Source organism: Phyllobates terribilis, unplaced genomic scaffold (assembly GCF_046119375.1).
Source record: "Phyllobates terribilis strain yellow unplaced genomic scaffold, ASM4611937v1 Scaffold_1__5_contigs__length_1240528914, whole genome shotgun sequence".
Taxonomy (NCBI): Eukaryota; Metazoa; Chordata; class Amphibia; order Anura; family Dendrobatidae; genus Phyllobates; species Phyllobates terribilis.
In genome coordinates this window covers 1,106,628,978-1,106,655,570 of record NW_027362761.1, presented here as the reverse complement: position 1 = coordinate 1,106,655,570, position 26,593 = coordinate 1,106,628,978, and the positions used below count along the sequence as shown (strand labels likewise).

Here is a 26,593-nt window from a genome sequence, read left to right as displayed (position 1 = left end):
TATGTAGCCATCTGTCATTCTGTCCATTCACTCATTCATTCACTCCTTTTTCTCTCTTCTTAGATTAGAGTTTCTCTGTCTATACTTTTATTCATCCATTTATTTATTTATTTTATTAAAGTCTATCTATCCATCCAGCCATCTATCAATTATCTATCCATCCATAGCTATTCCTTCATTCTTCTTTCCTTCTCGGAGTCCATTTCTTCTACATTAGAGTCAGTCTATGGCATGGATAGAAATGTGCTGCCCATGATCTATAGGTTTCCCTGTCTTGTCACATGGATTTCTCTGAGCCTTGCAGCCCGGGGAATAGCAGCAGTGAGTGTGCAGTGTGAGTGTGAGTGTGCAGTGTCTGCTCCATCCTTCCTTCCTCCCATGTGTGGGTGAGAGCTGAGTGGATCCGTCTATGACTTGTATCACTGCTGCGTCAGGAGAGACTCCCAGCTCCTGGGCACTTTGGACAAACTTGCTGCCCCCTCCTCCTCCTCCTGCCTTATAATGACCGTGCTGATGGTCTCCCTTCCATAGTCAGCTCACCAGCTCTCCAGCAGCACGCGCTGCCGCCGCTGACTGCGCACCCCTTTGCTCCCCTGATGTGGGCTCCATACACCTGGGACTGCCTCGCATCCTTTTCCCTTTAATGAAAGCAATCATCGCCCTGCAGACAGGCTCGTTCCTCACCTCTGAACTGCAGGATCAAGTTCAGCTCTGGTTACCTGCATTGGGACAAGAAGAAGAGGAGGAAGGAGAAGGAGAAGGGGGAGGAGAGTAAGGGGAGGGGAAAGACTCTGCAATATCATTTGTGAATCGTTCACAGGGCTGCAGATACATATTGCTAACACATGCAGAGCAAATGCAGGTAGCCCAGCACCAACTGCGGCTCTGCCACTAACTCCGGTGCCACCTTCTGCACCAGCTCCGTCCAAGAACTTTGCTGGATCACGCCGGGATATAGTGAGAGGATTTCTGCTGGTGTTGTACATGAGATCAGCCTTTCATCCAAGCATCCTGCCTATGGTGGAATAATACAAAACTGGAGCAGGAGTCACCAGCTGAGATCGTCCACCGATCGTCTGGAGATCGCTGTCCCGTGGACTGAGTGTGGAGGAGCAGGGCGCTATGAGCGGGTAACTTTGTGCTGGGATCGTACAAGTCCGACTCGTCACATCTCAGCAGCTTCACGACCACCACCAGCTCTGGAGACATGAGGACTGTGTGGGGCTGGTGCCTGTTCTTGCTCAGGGTATCTCTCACCCTGGCAGCCTCCAAGCAGCTGTTAAAGTACCGCTTGGCGGAGGAAGGACAACCAGACATCAGGATCGGGAATGTGGCTTCAGATATCGGCATCGTTACCGGCTCTGGGGAGGTGACCTTCAGCCTGGAATCCGGCTCCGATTATTTCAAGATCGACAACATGACCGGCGAGCTGAGCACTACCGAGCGCCGGATAGATCGGGAGAAGCTGCCGCAGTGCCAGATGATCTTCGATGAGAACGAGTGCTTCATAGACTTTGAGGTGTCGGTGATCGGACCTTCTCAGAGCTGGGTGGAGTTGTTTGAGGGTCGGGTGGTCATCCTGGACATTAACGACAACACTCCGACCTTCCCGTCCCCCGTGCTGACTCTTACCGTGGAGGAGAACCGGCCGGTGGGGACCCTCTACCTGCTGCCCACCGCCACTGATAGGGACTTTGGCCGGAACGGGATCGAGCGCTATGAGTTGATCCAGGACGCCGGGGAGAGTTTGTTCATGTCGGGTAGACGATCAGGTGGTCGGTTGGAGACTGGCGATAGCGCCCTCTACCCGGGCAAAAGACGGATGGAGACGGATAGCCGGAGCAGCGTGTTTGAACTGCAGGTGGCGGATACTTCTGATGGAGAGAAGCAGCCCCAGCTCATAGTGAAGGGGGCTCTGGACCGGGAGCAGAGGGACTCCTACGAGCTGACCCTGCGGGTAAGAGATGGGGGAGAACAGCCGAGATCGTCCCAGTCCATCCTCAGGGTGCTCATTACCGATGTGAACGATAACAGTCCCCGTTTTGAGAAAAGCGTGTACGAAGCGGATCTCGCCGAGAACAGCGCTCCCGGGACCCCCATCCTGCAGCTTAAAGCGACCGACTACGACGTGGGGGTGAACGGGCAGATCGAATACGTTTTCGGGGCAGCGACTGAGTCGGTAAGGAGGTTACTCAGGCTGGATGAGAACTCGGGGTGGTTGAGTGTCCTGCATAGGATAGACCGAGAGGAGGTGAATCAGCTGAGGTTCACTGTCATGGCCAGAGACAGGGGACAACCCCCCAAAAGTGACAAGGCCACTGTGATCCTCAACATCAAGGATGAGAACGACAATGTGCCCCTAATAGACATCAGGAAGATCGGTAGGATCCCAGTGAAGGATGGCATGGCTAGTGTGGCTGAAGACGTCCTGGTGGACACCCCCATAGCATTAGTCCAGGTGTCTGATAGGGACCAAGGGGAGAATGGAGTAGTGACCTGCACTGTGGTGGGAGATGTCCCCTTCCAGCTCAAGCCTGCCAGTGATAGTGAGGGGGATCAGAACAAGAAGAAGTATTTCTTGCATACTTCAGCCCCCTTGGACTATGAGAACGTCAAGGAGTACAATGTCATCATAGTAGCTGTGGACTCTGGTAGCCCCAGCTTGTCCAGTAATAACTCCCTACTGGTTAAGGTGGTGGACACTAATGACAACCCCCCAGTGTTCAGCCAAACTGTGGTGGAGGTAGCCTTTCCTGAGAACAATGTGCCTGGGGAGAGGGTGGCTACAGTTATCGCCACAGATGCAGACAGTGGGAAGAATGCTGAGATTGCCTATTCCTTGGAGCAGTCTGTGGCTGGGGTATTCTCCATTCACCCAGACACAGGAGATATAACAGCCAACATAGTCTTAGATAGGGAGCAGACTGACAGGTATGAATTTAAAGTTGTTGCCAAAGACAAGGGTCTTCCCACCATCATGCAGGGCACTGCCACAGTGGTAGTGCAAGTAGCTGATAGGAACGACAATGACCCCAAGTTTATGCAGGATGTCTTCAATTTTTACGTCAAGGAAAACTTACAACCCAACAGCCCGGTTGGGATGGTGACAGTGATGGATTCTGACAAAGGTCGCAATGCAGAGATGAGTTTGTTTATAGAGGAAGATAATGGCATCTTTTCTATAGAAAACAATACCGGCACTATATGTTCTACTGTGTCATTTGATATGGAGCAGCAAACCTCATACACCTTCAAAGTTAAAGCAGTGGATGGTGGGGATCCTCCTAGATCTGCTACTGCCACAGTGTCACTTTTTGTGATGGATGAGAACGACAATGCCCCAATCATCACTAGCCCCATCAATAGTTCCTATGCTGTTGTCTCCCCAACCAGCGGTGTCAGGACAGTGGTTGCCACTGTGGTGGCTACTGACACAGACTCTGGTGTCAACGCAGATCTGAATTACAGCATTGTAGGAGGAAATCCCTTTAAGCTCTTTGAAATCAACCCAGCCAGTGGAATGGTGTCACTAGTTGGCAAGCTGACCTCGAAACACTATGGCCTGCACAGGTTAGTGGTCCAGGTGAATGACAGTGGGCAACCATCCCAGTCCACCACTGCTCTGGTACATGTGTTTATTAATGAGACTGTGTCCAATGCCTCAGTTGTTGATTCCCAAATTGCCAGAAGTTTGCACATCCCATTAAGCCAGGATATTGCTGGTGATCCCAGCTATGAAATGAGCAAGCAGAGACTTAGCATAGTGATTGGTGTTGTGGCTGGGATCATGACTGTCATACTAATCATTCTAGCGGTGGTGATGGTACGTTATTGTAGGGCCAAAAGTAAAAATGGATATGAAGCTGGCAAGAAAGACCACGAGGACTTCTTCACCCCCCAACAGCATGACAAGTCTAAGAAACCCAAAAAAGACAAGAAAAATAAAAAATCTAAACAGGCATTATATAGCAGCATAGTGACAGTGGAAGCTTCAAAGCCAAACGGGCAGAGATATGACAGTGTCAATGAAAAGCTGTCAGACAGCCCCAGCATGGGAAGATACAGAACTGTAAATGGAGGTCCTGGTAGTCCTGACCTGGCAAGGCATTACAAATCTAGTTCTCCACTTCCTACTGTGCAGCTTCATCCTCAGTCACCTACTGCTGGGAAAAAACACCAGGCTGTGCAAGATTTACCACCAGCCAACACTTTTGTAGGAGCTGGAGACAACATCTCAATTGGATCAGACCATTGTTCTGAGTACAGTTGTCAGACCAATAACAAGTACAGCAAACAGGTAAGCTATGTCAATGAGCAATGTAATGATGGATGCCGGAATGGCATCACTGTGATGTGTAAGGGTTAAAAAGTCAACAAGTGCACCACAAACACAACAACACACACATATATATATATATATATATATAGAGAGAGAGAGGCAGCACATCCCAAATAGAGAACAATTGGGGATCTTTTATCCACTAACACTGACTCCGTTTCAGCTCTTATGTATGGAGGGAGCTTTTCTCAAGCAGGTGAATAGGTGAATAAAGGATCCTTACTTTTCACTCTTTTGGATGTGCTACCTCCTTTTTTGGATTTTTATATCTCTGATAGGAAACTTTGCCACTTTCCTTGGGGAGACATGCGCCCATTCTGTATATATATATATAATATATATATATATATATATATATATATATATCCAGAATGGGTGAAAATATACATAATATATATTATACATACACATACATAAGTAAATTCTCTCTTTCGCTCTCTATATATATATATATATATATATATATTTATATATATATATACTGTACATGTATTGTATACATGCAAATGCCTATCTATTCTAACTGTACATATATGTGTATGTGTATACGTGTGTATATATAGAGCTATATGGGTGTATGTAAATACACACACGTATAACTATATACTGTTGTGCTTGCTTTGTGCTTGTTGCCTTCTTGACTTTTGAATATGAATACAGAAATCAATGTATATTTATATATTCATATTTATAACCGCACTTGTATAAATATTTGTCTTATCATGTATTTGCAATTCTTATGGCTTGATTCACCCAACACTGCAAAGTGATTACATTTCGGCTGGTGTGCACTGGCTGGTTTTGCATTTTACAGTAGCATGTAAAGGTGAAACTAATTTATCTAATGTTAATGCAGCATTTGGTTAGCTTGCTACTCTCCATCTGAACTCTGTCATTTCACTAGCACTGAACAGCACAGCAGCCAATAGAATGTAACACAGTGGTGACTTGCAAAGACTGGCAATAGCTCTGCAGGCTGATGCCACTAATGGAAAGGTTTGTGCTCAGCTATCTGATGGTGACATCATATCAACTAGAGTTTTCATTAGATCCACAGTCTCAGGGTGCTTATGAAAAGTAGTTGCATCATAAATGGAGGATCTGCTTTAATGATATTGGAAGGGAATCAATTAACCCTTGTGTTGCCATTACCAACATGCCTAACTACTGACTGAAGGAGCTTTAACTCTTTCTTCTGCCATGGGTCTTAGTAAAGAGCAGTTTTGACCCATGTTTTAATTTGGGCCTATATAAAATTCCTTTATACAATAACTTTTTTTTTTACATTTTTTTACTATTACGAATAACCCATTTTAACCCATTTTTTGTGATATTGGGTTATGGACTAGTACAAGATGTTTTAAGTTTACCTTTCACATATAGTGTTGATGTGTTATGAACCTGTTTAAAGGGGTTGTGTCAGTACTGTTATTGGTGACATTTTGGAAGGGTAGAAAGGCATCATGCCATTTTGCCTCATAACGGTTCTACTCAAGCTTTCTTCCCTGGCCATATGGTTGGTCCATCACAGTCAATGGTCGATCATGCGACCACCTCGAATAAATCACGTAGAGGGGATAAAGTGGCATTTTATTTCACTATTACTGTTTTATTCTAGTGATCGGCAGGGGTCACATTGGTGGGATCCCCAATCTGGTGTCATATCCTCGATAGATGCCACCAATATCTATACTGAGGCAACTCCTTTTAAACTTTTTAAATTTCTATAATATTTAAAAATCAATTATTTTACCCTTTGGGTGCAATGTAGGCTTGAAAACCTCACAAAATAATAAAACATTTTTTGCTCTGTATATATATGTATATATATATATATATATATATATATATATATATATATATATTATATATTTCTTAGACTTGTGACACCTCCGACTCTTGATGTGCACCTTACCGGTCATCACACTTTTCTTTGGCATTTCCAGCATGGCACTGCTGACTTGCAGCCTGCTATCCTCTTTGTAGCACTGCATGGCTAATAATGTCTGTCTGATGCTCTGTTTTTCTTGCCAGTGTGTGTTTTGTATTACATTGTCCTGAAAGTCTACTCTTTCAACCCTACCATTGGTTCTAGGCTAGACATTTGTTTTTATATCTGGCAACAGGCAGACAAAGGCACACTTGGTATGCCGCATTTGTCTGCTGTAGCAACAAGGCACAATAGTAGCCAGAAATGTGTCAGTGACTGAGCCATGATGCTCGGATGGTAAGTCACTCACTGCAGAGAAGGGCTATGCTCCATTCTATACATTACAATGATACATAATATACATGATGCTGGAATAAAGCCTGGCTCATACATATTAGCTGAGCATGTGACATGTTGATTTAATATGTTTGGACAGCCCCCCTCTGAAGTCTGCCAGGTTGCTAGAAGAAACTTTGTTCTTTTTTAAAGGGCAATGTTTATTTTGGTAATAGGCAGCCATATATCATCATAATAGGCTCAAATTGACTTGTGATCACATTTTTCTGGACTTGAAAGTTTATTTTCTCTGTGTTAATAATAGCAAAAGAATGACGCTTTGTACATCCTTGTCATTATGTATCATGCCTGCCCAGAAGTAGAGAAACTTCCCTTTCATTCCGACACATTGTATCAATTGGAGCTTTAAGCTGCACATTAGTGAATGTAGTTTAGTGACTCAGGGTTTCATTACTTTATTTAGTTGTGTAAAAAAAATATAAATTAACCATCTGGACAGGGATCAACTAATATTATTGGGAAAATGTCTATCTATCTATCTATCTATCTAGTCCATATCTCTCTATCTATCTATCTATCTATCTATCTATCTTTCTATCTATCTATCCCATATCTGTCTAAGCAAAGAAAGTGGGGATCACTCAATAGCAAACAGCAAATTCCATGGGCCAATAAAGAAACAATTTATTTGTATGGCATTTTCTATTGAGTGAGCCCCACTTTCTTTGCTTTTTTATATACCATAGGTTGATGGGTTGCAACTTGTGACTTGGCATCTATACCTGCATGTTTGTTGCTTATAATGCTTCATTTTTTATCTGTCTACCTATTATCTATCTATCTATTCATCTATCCATATATCTATCTATTATCTATCTATCTTTATATCTATTCATATATCTATCTAGCTATTATCTATCAGTCTATCTATCTATCTATCCATCTATCTATCATCTGTCTTGTGATCTATCTATCTATCTATCTATCTATCATCTATCTATCTATCTGTCTTGTATCTATCTATCTATCTATCTATCTATCTATCTGTCTTGTGATCTATCTATCTATCTATCTATCTATCTATCCATCTATCCATCTATCATCTATCTGTCTTGTGATCTATCTATCTCTCTATATATCTATCCATCTCTCTATCATCTATCTGTCTTGTGATCTATCTATCTATCTATCTATCTATCCATATATCTATCCATCTCTCTATCATCTATCTGTCTTGTGATCTATCTATCTATCTATCTATCCATTTATCTACTTATTTGTCATGTAATACAGAGAAGATAGAAGGGTGATTTTCTTGCATAGTTGATCTCCCTACTATTATATTTCGGCCGGGGTGTATGTGCGTCATCTGCTCTCACCATATTAAATACAGAGGTATGGCGGTTAAATGAATAGGCACATATACACTTACTTTGGCTTTGACCTGTGTAGTAGCGGTGGAAGCTGATACCTCCTGCCATTAGTGTAATTAGACTAAGTAAGTGATACATCTTATTGACCACAATATCAGGGGTCAGGAAAATCGTTTCCATTTACAATATCGTGTATTAGAGCCTTTTACACAAATATTTGTAAAAGAATCCGGCACCTGCAATCTGAGCTGAGAAGATTCAGTGTCCTCCGGCTGCAGCACACGAGCGCTCCACAATATCATGGGCACAGACATCCGCGTTATTTACTTTGTGATGTGCCCCCCGTCCTTTTACTAGTTGTGTATGGAGTGGGGTCGTATTTGCCTTTAAACCCTTGGGGCTGCAGAGCTTGTGATTGATGATGACGAGATGGGACTACATGCGGAATATGACATCCTAATACCTGGCAGTCAGCTCTGCTACACCTTGATGAATGACAAGTGTCACCAAACTTTTTACGAGTGCCAGTATAATTAGGACGCCAGTGTATCCATAGAACTCAATTGTGCTAATACCCCCTCGCTCCATTCATCCTTGTCCAATAACCTCTAACCCCTAATTGGAGCAAAGGGAAAACATTTCTGACACGGGCGCACGTGTGCGGATGATATGTAACTCTTTAAATTCAATTTGTTGACTTTTACCTTTTTATTTGGGCCCATGACCCTGATTATTATGCTGCTCCACGAACAGAGAGCACTAATGAACAGAATCCCATAGGGAGTGTGGACTCCGCATCAGCCCCGCTTTGAGGATTATATATGACTTAGACGGAAAAGGTCTGCGGCCCACAGACAAGTGGTACGTTCTCTAGACAGGGGAATATTGACCCTGTCCTTTTAGTGCACAGCACAAATTTAATGATGAAACAGTAAGTGATCTTAATGTTTCATGCAATTATTAAGCAAATAGGAAAAATACCGAGTCAAGAGCAAATGCTTTTTGTCAGTTCATCTGTTATATTAATGTGCATGGTCTTCGAGGTTGTGTTATTTAGTAACGCGGACGGCTCCTAGCTGCATCTTCCAAATGAACGGTACAGGGCAGTCAAAGAAGATGTGTATGTCGGCGGTCAAAATATATATCATACACAAACGACAATCGGATCATGCAATTAAAGGGCTCGTCCACTTTGAAAAATGATCTTTAAATGTGTGAAAAATAGCAAGCTATCTTATCCTTCAGCTAACAAAGGGAGCTGGCTGCCAGGCTTATTTCAATTCCTATGCCAGCCCCCTTCTCTACCCTTACACAGTCTGGAACCTAGAAGAGGTCGGGCTTAGTTATTGAAATGAGCCAATTGAGTTGGGATCTGGTACTGATGCTGATATCGGAGACTGGTCACTCTTGAAATTCATGAGTTACTAGTATACTTTGCTATTTTACATACATTTTAAAATCCCTTTTTTTCAAAGTGGACAACCCCTTTAAGGGAGACCTGTCAGCTCATGCTAGGTCAGTGATGTGTCTGTTTAGTAAATACTTATATTCTCCAAGACATAATAATTCTGAATCATCTAATTTCTTAGAACTCTGCATTGTCTAATGCCTCTGTTATTCCTCCTGTAAATGTATGAATAAATTGGCAATTGACCATTCCCCTCCTTAATAGGGTAAACTCCTACTCATCAGCATTATACAATGTCACACTACGTAGGTTCACTACTGAAAGAACTCCTTATGACTGTCACCAATGTGCTACCTAAATAAAAAAGAATGCATTCCTATCTCCTGGACCAGCACCACTTTTCCGTGCTGAGCCTTGTGTTCCTTGGCAATCTCGTGCACGGAACAACTGTGCTGGTCCAGCAGATCAATATGCATTTTTCCTTTATTTCACCCAACAGTTTGGGGATGTTCATAAAGGGTTGTCCAATGGTGGACAACCCCTTTAATTGACAAAAAGGAGTGGTGGAGCAAGTTGTCAATTTATTGATACATTTCCAGTATGAATAACAGAGAATTGACACAATGTAGAGTTCTAAGAAAAGATTGTCCCCGGTCCCACCAGACTCCCTCCCGTATGTTCTTTGCAGTGATAATGAGAATGTAATTCTCTTTGAGGTTACTAAGTTATCATATGAAGGTTACATGTAAACTTGGTATTAATTTACTCTACCATAAACCCTCAACAATTATGTCTTAGAAAACTATAGAAAGCAGAATAAGTGAAACATCTCATTAATTGCTATGGGTTTTGCCTGTGAACTCTTTGGTGGTGAGTAACATCTATTTGGACTTGCCTCATATTTTGTACTACTCATGTATTATGTAACCGTCATTTTCCTCCAGTTGTCTCAAAATGTAAATATATAGCTCATTATGGCATTTAGAGGGCGGTGTGAGCAACTAGATATTCATCATTCTGCTATCAATATCATGTTTTTCTCATTTTTAGAAGTTTCCTTGAAATTATATTAGAATGAGTGGGATTTTGGAGCTGAAATAATCCAGATTAGTAATAGTTTAGGTTCTGTTGTGAGCGTCCGTGTTGGTCTGTCTGACAGTGACATCACCGCTGCAGCATGTGTGACTGGGAGACAAAACGACAGCGCTTATTTAGCTTTAACATTGGGTGGTCTAAGCCTGTATAATATAACAATCCGGTGAATGTGTCTTCAGTAGATGGCAGGATAATGTCCTCCACCAGTAAAGCTTCCAGATGTGTCAGGTCTGTAAGAACAAGGCAGCAGGGGATAGATATTGTACCTTCTCCTGCATTCTATAAAGAAAGACCACCATGGGGTCCTGTAACTCAATTATAGTACTAGGGTATATTATTTTTTGTATATTCTTCTTTTTTGCTTCTTTTGTTTCTTATTTTTTTTGTTTTTTCTTTTCTTGTTTCTTATACTTTTGTTTTTTTCTATTGATCTTTCTTCTTTTTTTACTTAGTATTATTTTTCTTTAGTTTTTTTCTTATTATTCTTTTGTTTCTTCTTCATTTTCTTCTCTTTGTTTGTTCTACTTTTGTTTCCACTTCTTCTTTTCCTTCTTCTTCTTGTTCTTCTTCTTCTCCTTCTTCTTCTCCTCCGCCTTCTCCTCCTCCTTCTTCTTCTTCTCCTTCTTCTTCTCCTCCTCCTTCTCCTTTTTCTTCTCCTCCTCCTTCTTCTTCTTCTCCTTCTTATTCTTCTCCTTCTTATTATTCTCCTCCTTCTTCTTTTCCTTCTTCTTTTCCTCCTCCTTATTCTCCTCCTTTTCCTTCTTCTTCTCCTCCTTCTTTCGATTTTACTCACATCAATTCCCATCTCTCTGCTCCTAGTGCACACAAGGACAAATTTAACAGGAATTCAATGATCAATATGTTAATACATTTTGGAAAACTGTGTGAAATAGGTGCTGTCCATGCAGATACCAACCAGGGTTTAATTTTCTGGTTTTCTTTGACAGTTGTTATTATTATGTTATGTATGTTATTATTTCAAACACTTTTGTTAGTACTGTTGGATGGTTGTTGATATGGGGCACAGTCTAAGTTGAGCGGGGGCACCACATCGAAATACTAGGGTGCCAACCTCCATGGCAAGGCAGGGTCAGGGATGGGGCAACACACGTCCCTCACCCCCTTGAGAATTTGATTGATTGGCCCATTTTTTGGGTAGTCTTACTTGCCTATAATTATTGACCCTTTTTTGAATATTCATGGACACACTATTATTTGTGTATTTTTAATCTTAACAAAAAAAGTTATTCTTTTGGGGTTTATTTCATTTGGTTGTTGAGATGGGGTACCTTTGGGCTCTGTTCACCTGTCCGCTTATCTGTTCTGTTTACCCTCGACAAATTTTAACAGATAAATGGAATTAGCGCGCTGGACATTCCTGTGTCAAACAGAAACAGACGGGTCCCATTGATTTATATGTTTGTTGTTTATTCTTAAAACAGAAGAACAAGTTCTACATGCTGCATGTTAATTTCCATGTATTTGTTCCGTTTGTCTGTTCCAAAGCGAACAGACAAACAAAAAAGATAGGTGAATGTATGAACAAAGTCTAAGCCTAAGAGAACTGTATCTGGTGCCCACCTACTTGTATGCCCAAGTGTCATTGCTTTTACTAAGGCTGTGTTCACATCACAGTTTACCTTCCTTTCAGTGGGTTTATCGGGCTTTACGTGCTAACCCTGACAAAACGGCATTCTGGCTTATGCCCTGATAGGGTCATTGACAATAATGATGCAGATGGAGTCACCGTGTGCTCTGTTGTACACCATTTTTGGCCATATAGGCCTTGTTGAGGTGGGCAGTAAGACATAGTAGACTACGTCTTGATGTCCGCCTCCAATGGTCGCATACGACCGTAATTGATGTACAACAGAGTACACTGTGTCTGCATCATTATAGTTAATGGCCCAATTAAGGAATAAACCAGAATCCCGTTTTGCTGGGGTTAGCACGTAAATCCCAACAGAGCCTTTGAACGTAACGTAAAACATGAAGTGAACGTTGCCTTAGGCGTCATTCAGATGTCTGGTTTTCATGTACGCATTCTATGAGGGGGTTTCACAGATAGAACACATACCCATTATAATCTATGGAGCTGGTCACATGTCCGTGTTGTTTGGCTGATCTGCTTCACGGATCAAAAAATCCTAATACAAATCTGTGGATCAGAGAAAATCACACACAAGACACGGATGGCGTCAGTGTACAATCTATGTCCTGTCCAGGATTAACAATGGATGGATAATGGATAGGAGAAGATTTGCAATTTATTTTTTATTCTTTTTCAATAGTGAAAATAACTGATAAAATACTGACTGTAAAAACTGACCAAACACTGATGACACTCGGACCATTTTTTTTTTTTTGCTTACTTTAAAAGTCCCTGACGTCTACATGAGTCCGAAGGTTAATAAAGGTGACTTGTGAACTGTTCACTTTCCAGCATATGGACAGATGATGTAGCCTTCAAGCTCTGTCGGTGTCATTGAAAAATGCATATTTCAGTCTTGCGAATACAGTTTAAGACTTGTATGTAAGTTATTTGTATAAGGTGTTGGCCATCGTGTGGAATGTACATAAATCAAAAGTGTCACTACTAATGGAAAAAAAAAAAATCCCAAATATTCTTCACGTGTTTGGTGGTACATGTTCTTCACCTATCACATATTTGAGACATTTTCTCAAACAGAAAATATATCTTTTATACCTGATCTCAGTGGGAGTCCTGGGGATGAGAACGCTGCCAGCGCAGGGTCTTTAGAAACCAAATGCGTTAATATGGTGTCATTGTGAGAAAGATGTGTTGAGATAAGAGCTTAGTGCAGCTAGGCCAATGCTAAGCTCTATAGTTGACAAGATCTCGGTGCCGGCGTCAAAGAGCTGATAAAACCCAACACACTTTACAGCTATCGTCACCTGCTGGATTCTCTGCCCCGATAAATGTGGTGTCGGTGAATGCTGGAAGGTGTTCAGTGGCTCCATGGCACGGCGCCCCTGGGTCTGCCTCTCTGCTTTGGTGTTATATGTCATAGCTGTTAACCATAGGATTTCCCATGTGCTGGAGGCTCCGGGGAGGATACAGCTTGTAATTGTGGTTTCTGTTTGAAAGCTTATGTGACATCCCGTGCATGACAGGTAGTGTCAGCCTTTTTTAATAATATGCTTGATATCTTGCCTGGAAGGGTATTGCTACATGCAACCAGAATGAATTATTTTAATAACATTGTCATAAGTGGCTGCACAAGGAGCGTATTTAGCTTTATTGGGAATAAATGCTGTTTTTGATCTATTTTGTTTTGCTAAAATAGCCTATTTTATAGTACTAAAGCGTGGTGCTGGTGCAAACCTTCTAGAGAGATAGACAGACAGAGACAGAGAGACAGATACATAGATTGATAGATAGATAAATAGATAGACAGAGACAGACAGACAGATACAATAGATAGACAGATAGACAGACAGATGAATAGATAGATGGATAAATAGAAAAACAGATAGATAGATCAATACATAGAAAAAATTGAAATGAATGTCAGCACTCTCACTAACTTGAAACTCATTGCTGCAGCATTTTGTACATGGGTTGGTACAAATACCATGGCCCGTATTTATCAGGACCAGCGATTTTCTGAACGAGGGCATGGTGGATTCTGACTCTCCTGAAACATGAAGAGATGCACGCCTCTTCATAAATCTGGAGCGTCTAATGAGCGGCTTGCGCTACACCAAAAATCTGACTCCGGTCGGGGACTAGAGTGAGATTTCTGGCATACAGAACGCCATCACTCGTCATGAATTAGACAAGTTGTGACATCCTGCCCCCCCGTCCCGGTATGAAACTCTGAGTTGTGGCAACATTTTGTGACTTTTCAAAGCTTTTACATTAGAATTCTGTCATGAAAGCTTTGATGAATCGGGGCCCTATTTGAATTGAAGAACTGAAATAAATTAACTTTTTGATGATATTCTAATTTTGTGAGAAGCACATGTAGATAGATAAATAATAGATATATGAAAAGATAGATATGGGAAAGTTAGATACATAGACAGATAATAATAATCTTTATTTTTATATAGTGCCAACATATTCTGCAGCGCTTTAAATACACAATCATTGCTGTCCCCATTGGGGCTGACAATCTACATTCCCTATCAGTATGTCTTTGAAGTGTGGGAGATAACCGGAGTTCTCAAAGGAAGCCCATGCAAACACGGAGAGAACATACAAACTCCTTGCAGATGTTGTCCTTGGTGGGATTTGAACCCAGGACCCCAGACTTCAAGGCTGCAGTGCTAACCACTGAGCCACCATGCTGCCCATGATAGATCGATAGATAGTCGGACTGGTATGCCAAGGGCTCAGCAGTAACATTGACTCTTGGATCCCAATGTTCGGCTAGATGAAATTATTAATTATTCTCATTCACAAATTCATCTTTACTTCTATATGACAGTAAACTGGGTAGTTTGTTAAATGAATGCAAAGATGCTGATTTTATCTGTAGTTTGATGGCGTTCCCACTCTTGCACAGGGGCCCACCAGGGAATCCCCCTGCTCCCCATTGGCCAGTCTGGGTCTGTACATAAATAATAAATAGATTGATAGCAATGTATAGTAGATAGATAGATAATGGATAAATAGATAGATAGATAGATAGATAGATAGTGGATAGATAAGAATTAGATAGATAGATAGATAGATAGATAGATAGATAGATAGATAGATAGATAGATAGATAGATAGATATGTTAAGTAGTTAGGACACATAGGCAAAAATAGTGCATATTTTCAAGAAATTAAATTTATTGACAACATTTTATTCAATTGGAATATTAAATAACTTTGATTTCCATCATTTTGAGATGCAAAGTTTGATGCGCTTTGCAAAATTCTATTATAGTTAATTAAATTAATTAAAATGATAGTTAATAAGAATTCCTATGTGTCCAGACTTTAGGGACACCCTGCAGAATAAATCCAGCACTCTGAGGTGGATATAGTGAAAAACATGAATATTTTATTGCAGTGGTCCTTATAGACTGTAAGTATTGTACATGACGTTTCAATCGACAAAGGCCTATATGTCAGGCCACACGTGGTGGTGGTGTGGGGAGGTTAAAATGGAGAATTATAAAGTTCATAACTAATTTAGTTATAAAAATAGCTGACTTATTATCATATCCACTGGTAAAGTTAGAAATGTATTGTCATGCTTAGTGAAGGCCCACATTTTGATATAATAATCTTGACCTGTCCTGATGAATGGGTCCACGTGACCCCGAGACGCTTTGACTTGCATAAATTGAGTAAAATTATTAATCATGCCATCACCTCAACCTTCCAGTTCCTTGGGAACCAGCTGGCAACCAGGGCTCCCATCATCTTCCATGGATATACATTTGGATGGAGCCATCCATGGTTGACTTCAATTCTCATCACTCCAGTAGATGCCCAAATGTACCAGGATTGTTTTTTCAATATTTGGGAAAGTCCATCCTAATGTAAAAACAATCAGTTTCTTTCTACATTTTAAAGTAAAAATAATAAAAAATTGAGGTCCTTTAGCACTACTTCATATCCTCACAATTCCATCCTTGGACAGAAGAACCTGTTGTTAGATTGCCCTTGCTCTCCCCCAACTTTCCATTTGTAGAAACTTGATTATATAATGATCATTGGGTTGGTTTTGCAGCATTGCGAGGACTGTTGAAAAAAACGTGGCCAACATACAGTAGGGTCATTCTGCTGATTGAGAGAGGCAATTTAGCCAAACTGAGCAAGCAACTATCTTCACAAGCCAATAGGTTCAAGGGTACTTGCCAGGTCTTTAAGTAATTATTAAGTAATTAGTATTTAAGTATTTAATATACTTTAAATCAATTTTCTAATATATACATATAGTATACACATTATATATATTATTTACATATGTATTTTTACATGTCTTTTTATGGTAATTTTTGTAAGTCCCGACTTGCTCTACTTTTTTCCCATTGTCTTTTAGTTTATTTTGGTTTTTCAGTGTTCATCTTCTGCTCTCAGCATAATATCTAATCAAGAACATGTTGAGCAGAGATAAAATATTGTCTCGCAATGATAACGTTTTCATATCCTGTGATGTTATCGTGTACCTACATTAACTAATTGTCTTTGTGGGAGATAGTGTGACTCTCTGTTGTTTTATTGAATCCGTTTTTTAAGATCTGTTCTCTCGTTTTTTGTCTGTGCCTTGTACATTGTTCATCTGAGGGAACAAAAATCACATTCAGCACAAATAATTTTTTTTTTAACGCAAATATCAATGATTTGTTCAAGTTGACCAAATTGACTAGTTTAGTGTTCCGTTTAGTATTGTCTGCCATGGCAACATGTAACCTTGATCATAGATACTTTTCTCTGTGCCGCTGTCTGGGAATATTTATCTTTTCAGTTAAAATGTTATACAGAAGCCACAATGTTCTGTATTTTTTTTTTTTTTTGTTCTTTTTTACTGAAATACTTCTACTTAATGGAGTATCTCACAAATATAAAAGATATATATATATATATATATATATATATATATATATACATACAGCGGGTGAAATAAGTATTGAACTCGTCACCAATTTTCGAAGTAAATATATTTCTAAATTTCTAAAGGTGGTTTTGATCTGAAATTCTAACTTGATGTCGGTAACAACCCATGCAATCCACACAGGCAAAGAAATCAAACCAAAGATGTCCATAAATTAAGTTATGTGTAATAATGAGAAATGGCACAGGGAAAAGTATTGAACACGATTACTGGAATTTATTTAATACTTCTTACAAAAGCCTTTGTATGTGATCACAACTTCAAGACGTCTCCTGTATGGAGAAACTAGTCACATACATTGCTCAGATGTGATTTTGGCCCATTCTTCCACACAAACAATCTTCAAATCCTGAAGGTCCCGTGGGCTATTTCTATGAACTATGATCTTTAGTTCCTTCTATAAAGTTTCAGGTAATGTGATTGGCTGGACTATTCTAGCAGCTTTATTTTCTTTCTCTGAAATTATTTGAGAGTTTCATTGGCTGTGTGTTTGAGATTGTTGTCTTGCTATTGTGTCCACCCTCATTTCATCTGCATCATCCTGGTAGATGGCAGCAGAATTTTATCAAGAATGTCTCAGTATATTTGTCCATTCATCCTTCCTTCAATTACATGAAGTTTGCCGTTGAAAAACAGCCCCACACCATGATGTTTACACCTCCAAACTTCACTGTTGCTATGGTATTTTCATAGAATCATAGAATGATGAGTTGGATGGACCTCCAGGGTCATCGTGTCCAACCCACTGCTCAATGTAAGATTCACTAAACCATCTCAGACAGATGTCTGTTTAGACTCTTTTGGAAGACGTCCATTGAAGGAGAACTCACCACCTCTCGTGGCAGCCTGTTCCCTTCATGATCATCCTCACTGTTAAAAAGTTTTTTCTAGAATCTAATCTGTATCTTCTCCCTTTCAGTTTCATTCCATTGCGTCTCGTGTTTCCATGTGCAAATGAGAATAAGGATGATCCCTCTAAATTGTGATATCCTTTCAGATATTTGTAGACAGCTACTTAGCATTCTTTTTGTAAGCTAAACATTCCCAGATCCTTTAACCGTTGCACATAGGACATACTTTGCAGTCCGTTCTCCATCCTGGTAGTATGGGTAGTATGCAGGATGGTGTGTATTATGGCATCCAAAGAGTTCAATTTTGGTCTCATCTGAACAGACTATTTTCTCCCAGTATTTCACAGGCTTGTCGACATGTTGTTGAGGAAACTTTAAACGTCCTTAAACATGCTTTTTGTTCAGTAATGGAGGCTTGCATAGTGAGCGTGCATACAGACCATGGAGGCTGAGGGCATTACTTATTGTTTTCTTTGAAAAAATTGTATCTCCTGATTCCAGGTCTTTCCGTAGTTCTCCACATGTGGTCATTGGCTCTTGGACAACTCTTCTGATAATTCTTTTCACTCTTTTGTCTGAAATCTTGCGGGAGCACCCGGTCATGGCCAGTTTATGATGAAATTATGTTCTTCCCACTTCCGGATTATGGCCCCAACAGTGCTCACTGGAACCTTCAGTAGTTATGAAATGTTTCTGTCAATGCTATCAGTATCTTTTGCAACCATAAGGTTGTGAAGGTCTTGAGATAGCTCACTTGTTTTACCCATCATGGGATGTTTCTTGAGTGGCACATTGGTGATGAGACATCTTTTTATAGTCCATCAGTTGAACCAACTGCTATTATTTTTCACTAAGTGGCAGGATTGCTTTCTAATTACTGATAGATTTCAGCTGGTGTCATGACTTCCCATGACTTTTTCTCACCTCTCTTTCTTCATGTGTTCCATACTTTTTCCCTGTGTCATTTCTCATTATTGCACATAATTTATGGACATCTATGGTTTGATTTCTTTGCCTGTGTGGATTGGATGGGTTATTACCGACACCTGTTGAGGATTTAATGTCAAGAGCACCTTTAGCAATATATTTACTAAGAAAACTGGTGATGTTTTCAATACTTATTTCACCAGCTGTGCGTATATATATATATGTACTGTATATATATTTTGCTTCAAACATTCTTTGCTTTGCATATATATATATGCAAAAAGCGTGTGAAATGAATTATTTTCCAATAATCATGCATTAAAAAATTAAATAAATAAATAATATGCACACCGTGGAATATTGGGTGCAAGCCTCTGAATACTGACCTGAGGTTTACTATATAAAATATAAAAAAGACAGGCCACACTAGAAATAAAGTGAACAAAAAAGTGGGGGTAGTTGATTAAGCCATCTTAAATGCGACGTTTTGGCTCCAGAAAAAAAAAACTGTGATGAGCCTATCTCCTTCCACTTAACTGGAATCTGTCGGCAGGATTTCACACCTCTTCCACCAAACTATTTATATGCGCATGTAGGTCTTACAAAGTCAAGTCCAGCAATACCTTTATAAGGTCAGTCCGTTCTTCTGTTACTGAGATATCAGTATTTGAATTTATATGCAAATGAAGCTAAAGAACTATTTGTAGATCTGACACCTCTGTCACTCCAGCTCTATTCCCCGACCAGCGCTGCCTCCTTCTGCTTGACAGACAGCCTCTACGATGGATGATTTCAGCAAAGCTGTCAGTCAAGCAAGAGGAGGCGGTGCTGGGTGGGGAATAGAGCCTGTTGGGTGACATCCTGGTGGACAATATCTTTTGCCACACTCATCGTTTATCTTAATTGCCAGTGCTCTGTATCAATCAGATCAATTTTGGTTGAAGTGGCCAACCATCTGATGTGTATGGACGATTCCCAACTCTACTTTGACATTTGATGTCTAAAGCGAGAAGGATTGTTTGTTGGAATTTCAGCCTGGATGTGTAAGATGACAGGCGCTTACACTCAATTTCTCAGACATTTTCTCATGTTAGGATTTCTATAATGGAATAACATAGCATCAGACCAGCAACCAAGGACATGCCAGTGATATAGAATCCATGGGTGGCCTCACTTAGGTCTGCAGGTGCTTTTATCAAGGTTGGAACAAGAGGTAAGAAAAGTTGGCAGAAGTCTGTGGCATCAATAATGCTCCTTCAATATAGTTATTCTCAAAGAAAATCAGATGATGTCCCTGTGTAGCTGACATGACCTTACCTACGTGTATGGCAGTGATATGTGCATCGTCAGCAGGGACAAGCCTGCATGCTACTGAGTCAGTCTGACCGAACAGCTGCCGGCTGAATGATTGTCCACCCAACCGCTGTGATCAGACTGAATATACATCACTAGCCCAGATCACTAGGGGATGGCCGCCCTGCCAGCTCCTGTAGCATGAAGACTTATATTGTCAGTGTCCAGTACAACGAGACCTGCTCCTGTTTCATCCCAATAGCTTGTTGGTTTGCTCCAGTTTTATTGATAAAGGTTTTGCTATTGATGGAACAAACTGTGGTATTTACAGGTATCTCCTGTCATTAATACAATATTCACTCTCTGCGGTTATCATAATGTTTGTCTGAACATGGTGTCATTGCGTGCGTTTCCGTTCAGGGCACATTTGTGCAGTGTGAGATCTGCTCATTAACCATCTGGGTACAATCACTGGCACGTCAGCAAAGCTGAGGAAGAGCTGGAAAGCATGAAATACTAGATAGCAGAGAGGAAGGGGAAGGTCATCGGATTAAAGTGTGCGTAGCTGCAGAATTAGATAGATAGCTAGATAGAGATGGAAAAAATAGAGCACCAGAAGGGTGCAAGGCCTATTGAGGTTAATTGATAGATAGATAGATAGATACATAGATAGATAGATAGATGATAGATAATAGATAGATAGATAGATAGATAGATAGATAGTGGATAGATAGATAGATAGATAGATGATAGATAATAGATAGATAGATAGATAGTGGATAGATAGATAGATAGATAGATAGATAGATAGATAGATAGATAGATAGATAGATAGATAGATAGTGGATAGATAGATAGATAATGGATAGATAGATAGATAGATATATGGATAGATAGATAGATAAATGGATAGATAGATAGATAGATAGTGGATAGATAGATAGATAGATAATGGATAGATAGATAGTGGATAGATAGATGATAGATAGATAGATAGATAGATAGATATATGGATAGATAGATAGATAGATAGATGATAGATAATAGATAGATAGATAGATAGATAGTGGATAGATAGATGATAGATATATAGATAGATAGATAGATAGATAGATAGATAGATAGATAGTGGATAGATAGATAGATAGATAATGGATAGATAGATAGATAGTGGATAGATAGATGATAGATAGATAGATAGATAGATATATGGATAGATAGATAGATAGATAGATAGTGGATAGATAGATAGTGGATAGATAGATGATAGATAGATAGATGATAGATAGATAGATAGATAGATAGATAGATGATAGATAGATAGATAGATAGATAGATAGATAGATAGATAGTGGATAGATAGATAGATAGTGGATAGATAGATAGAGAGTGGATAGATAAATAGATAGATATATGGATAGATAGACAGATGGATAGATAAATAGATAGATAGATAGATAGATAGATAGTGGATAGATAGATGATAGATATATGGATAGATAGATGATAGATAGATAGGTAGTGGATAGATAGATAGAATAGAGATAGATAGAATATAGATAGATGGATAGATAGATAGATAAATAGATAGATAGATAGATAATAGATAGATAGTGGATAGATAGATAATGGACAGATAGATAGATAGTGGATACATAGATAGATAGATAGATAGATAGATAGATAATGGATAGATAGATAGTGGATAGATAGATGATAGATAGATATATGGATAGATAGATTATAGATAGATGGATAGATAGATAGATGGATAGATAGATAGATAGATAGATAGATAGATAGATAGATAGATAGATAATGGATAGATAGATAGATAGTGGATAGATAGATGATAGATAGATAGATAGTGGATAGATAGATATATGGATAGATAGATTATAGATAGATGGATAGATAGATAGATAGATAGATAGATAGATAATGGTTGGATGATAGACACATACATACATACACATACTCATTAGTGGATGAACAGCTGCAGGTTTGAGACAGAAGACAAAACATGATATACGTTTAAGCTGAGTGAAATACGAGGTAGTATATGGTATGTGGGATGGTTGTGAAATACTTATCATGGAGTTAACATTCATGAAATTCCTTATAAACCATCATACTGCCCATATGTTGCTTTCCTAGCGTCAATCCTCACACACAGGGGTGTACAAGTCGATGGAAGGCGGCTATTAGTTTCCATCTAAACCTGCCGGATATTTTGCATTCTATTCATTGAATTCGAGGAGTTGTCTGGTTACAGCTTCTGATGACTTGTTATTTGCTCCTGAGGACATCAGATGTAAACACTTTGAGATTCAAAACAAACCTCTCTTCAATGTGTAGCGGCCGCTGTTGGGTACTGCAGAGCAACATCTAATAGCAAACCATAGCTGATCAGTCGGGACCTCCACCGATTTAATAAAGATGACTTATCCTATGCATAGATCATCTATATTTTGTGACCCGATGTCCCTTTTAATTCTTCATGCACCCTGACATTATATCACTCTATGTACAGTCATGAGGTGCGCTGCGTGTAACCATATCGTGGACATCTTTATGCTTCTGTATAACATTGGAGGCATATGGAGAAATATTCGGGGACCATGGGTGCCTATTATGAAGATTGTGCAGTGCTATAAGGTGGTGTGAATGAGCCTTTCACTTCATTGTCTCCTTGAGTTTATTTGTAATCATTTTGTTTGTCCATTTTGTTTCTTTAGAATTTCAAATATTTACTTTTTGTTTTACATTTATTTTCTTTTTTATTTCTTTGCATATTTTTTACATTTTCACCTTTTCTTTTCCCAGTCACATTTTTTGTTTTGATTTCACCATGCGGGCCTTATCATCTGGATGAAGTACAAAAAAGTGGTATGTAACAGAAGTCCCTTAGAAGAAGACATATAAGGGTTAAGCTTTATGGTGTAACACCTTTCTTTCTGTCTGGCCCCTTGCTATTTGGTTTTTTTTCCTGCATGATTTTAACCAGTCTTGGGCAGCGATATAACTGTACATTATTAGCATTTCCAGCTACATAAAGAAAATACTCTTTTGTTTGAGCTCTGATCCTCAGGTCTCTGGTGGCTTTGCCGTAAGCTCATCTGTAAACATCTCCTCTAATGTTAGTCCTGCAAATGTAACCACAACTGCAAATGAATGTATGCATTTCAGTCAATATTACTATACGATTTCTGCATCTACAGGATACTTCTGTCATCTATACCTAGACATATTTGTGTAAATATGTATATAGCCTAGTAAAATGTATACTCTTTGCTGAATGTATGACTTGTTCTGGTATAATCTTTTCATTAGGAAACATATCTAATAAGCTATCCTTTATTGTACCTGGATCATAATATGGGACAGTAAGGTCAAGAGTGGACAAATATAGTGGTGCTGGTGAGATACGAGAAAATCAATGGCTGCCCATAGCTAACGTAACTCTGAAAAAAATCTATTATGAAAAAAAAAGCTTTTGAAAACTTTTTTAAGGGATTGACTTCCTTTGCTGAGTTAAGAGCTGCATCCATTATAGCTCTTGAATGCCCATATAGACATTAAAGTAAAGAGAAAGGATGGGAATCCAGCACCGTAGAATTTTAGGTTAAAAAATTATGAAGTACTTATTTAATAAACAACATGGTGCAAAAAGATGAAAACATGTAGAGAAAAAGGTATGTGAACAATCTCCCTTACCATACATTTCGGGCTATCAAGAGTTGTACCTAGTAGAGAATGGATGATTAGCGAAAGGATGATGCGTTTCAAACCAGCATGGTTCTTACTCATATCCTACTACCTAGTAGAGAAAGGATGATGCGTCTATCCTCTACTTAGTAGAGAAAGGATGATGCATCTATCCTCTACCTAGTAGAGAAAGGATGATGCGTCTATCCTCTACCTAGTAGAGAAAGGATGATGCGTCTATCCTCTACCTAGTAGAGAAAGGATGATGTGTCTATCCTCTACCTAGTAGAGAAAGGATGATTAGAAAAAGCATGACACATTTCAAACCAGCATGGTTCTTACTTATTTCCTACTACCTAGTAGAGAAAGGATGATGCATCTATCCTCTACCTAGTAGACAAAGGGTGATTAGAGAAAGGATGATGCATCTATCCTCTACCTAGTAGAGAAAGGATGATGCGTCTATCCTCTACCTAGTAGAGAAAGATGATGAGTCTATCCTCTACCTAGTAGAGAAAGGATGATGCATCTATCCTCTACCTAGTAGAGAAAGGATGATGCGTCTATCCTCTACCTAGTAGAGAAAGGATGATTAGAAAAAGGATGACGCATTTCAAACCAGCATGGTTCTTACTTATATCCTACTACCTAGTAGAGAAAGGATGATGCATCTATCCTCTACCTATTAGACAAAGGGTGATTAGAGAAAGGATGACGCGCTTCAAACCAGCATGATTCCTACTCATATCTTACTACGTAGTAGAGAAAGGATGACATGTCTACCCTCTACCTAGTAGAGAACGGATGACGCATCTATCCTCTACCTAGCAGAGAAAGGATAATTAGAGAAAGGATGACACGTTTCAAACCAGCATGATTCATACTCATATACCTAGTAGAGAAAGGATGATGCATCTATCCTCTACCTAGTAGAGAAAGGATGATTAGAGAAAGGATGACATGTTTCAAACCAGCCTGGTTCTTACTCATATCCTACTACGTAGTAGAGAAAGGATGATGCATCTATTCTCTACCTAGTAGAGAAAGAATGACGCGTCTATCCTCTACCTAGTAGAGAAAGAATAATTAGAAAAAGGATGAGGCATTTCAAACCAGCATGGTTCTTACTTATATCCTACTACCTAGTAGAGAAAGGATGATGCATCGGTCCTCTACCTAGGATACAAAGGGTGATTAGAGAAAGGATGACGCGTTTCAAACCAGCATGATTCCTACTCATATCTTACTACGTAGTAGAGAAAGGATGACATGTCTATCCTCTACCTAGTAGAGAACGGATGACGCATCTATCCTCTACCTAGCAGAGAAAGGATAATTAGAGAAAGGATGACACGTTTCAAACCAGCATGATTCTTACTCATATACCTAGTAGAGAAAGGATGATGCGTCTATCCTCTACCTAGTAGAGAAAGGATGATTAGAGAAAGGATGACATGTTTCAAACCAGCCTGGTTCTTACTCATATCCTACTACCTAGTAGAGAAAGAATGACGCGTCTATCCTCTACCTAGTAGAGAAAGGATGATGCGTCTATCCTCTACCTAATAGAAAAAGAATGATGCGTCTATCCTCTACCCAGTAGAGAAAGGATGACACGTTTCAAGCCAGCATGATTCTTACTCCATATCCTTCTAACTAGTAGGATATGAGCAAGAACCATGCTGGTTCGAAACACGTCATCCTTTCTCTAATTTTTTATGTCCCTTTTCCCTATTCCCCTTCAATATGTTTTTAATGGATTTTTATTAAATGTGAAGTTTTAATTAGAATGTTTTTTTTTTTTTGGGATTGCTGGATTTTACCTATTGATTTTATGAACAGAGAAAGCAGCGCACACCAAGGTACATACACATGTCACAGAAAAAGTCTGCATTTGTACAATAGAATTTTTATTATCCAAGCAAATAAATAAATACATATTGAACACGGACATGAAAAATATGTAAAACCACTTAAAAAAAGACACATTAGGGAAGCATAAACATAGACATATGGTAAGGATGATAATAACCCCCCTACACATACACCACAAACACCTAGATAGCAAAGAAGCTGGACAAAACCCTCTGAGAAAAAGAATAATGCCCCTAAATGAGAGTGAAAACAAGTGCGCTAACAATGTCACCACCAGAAGAAGTAACTCTTATGTTCTACTTGTTTGATAAGTCAGTGGCTGCCTGTATGCCTTATGTGATTGCTTACATCTGCAGGGCATTGTTTTCCCACATATATGCCAGATGTAATCGGTGAACATGTGTGAACACGGTCTAATGCTACTACATTATGCACTTCATTAATTTTGCAAGAAATCTACTCAGCATACATATTTATTGGAACTGAATTATTTTACCATCTAGTAAGTAGTGTTATAGTATTAGCTGTGGGATGATAAATCGCACATACACTAAGAGCACTACTTTTTAATTAGGCTTTTGAGACATTCCCTGTGAGAGCTCCAACAAGACGCCATTGCCCGGCATCGTTACTGTATCATAGCTGAGAAACTGCTGTGCATTATAGATTTCTACAAATCCAATGCATTGATACTAGAGAAAATAATGGTCCTATTTGTTTGGTAGAGACAAAGAATACAGTTATAGAATTACTGTCACACTGGGGAGATGTATTAGGCTCTTGCTTCCTATCTAGCATTTCTCTAGTCTGTCCCTAACTGACCTGCACTTACATTATTATTTCCTCTATTTATAACTAGACTACGTGGCTATACATAGCTTTGGTTCGTTTTTACAAAAATTTAAAAATCCACTATAAA

The 26,593-nt window shown here is 39.4% G+C and overlaps 1 protein-coding gene across 7 annotated transcripts in view; it reads left to right on the top strand.

The window, feature by feature from the left end:
• The first annotated feature begins 508 nt into the window (after window positions 1-508).
• The window catches only part of PCDH7 (protocadherin 7), a 1,071,285-nt gene continuing 1,045,200 nt past the window's right edge, over window positions 509-26,593 (top strand). For 2 of the 7 annotated variants that reach the window (XM_073646324.1, XM_073646342.1), the window contains exon 1: window positions 511-4,297. In XM_073646324.1, coding sequence (XP_073502425.1) covers window positions 1,208-4,297 — 3,090 coding nt within the window. In that variant the 5' untranslated portion in view covers window positions 511-1,207. Of the gene's footprint in view, window positions 4,298-22,917; window positions 22,981-26,593 lie in introns of all 7 variants that reach the window. The other 5 variants (XR_012250635.1, XM_073646352.1, XM_073646367.1 and 2 more) reach the window with 4 other exon arrangements.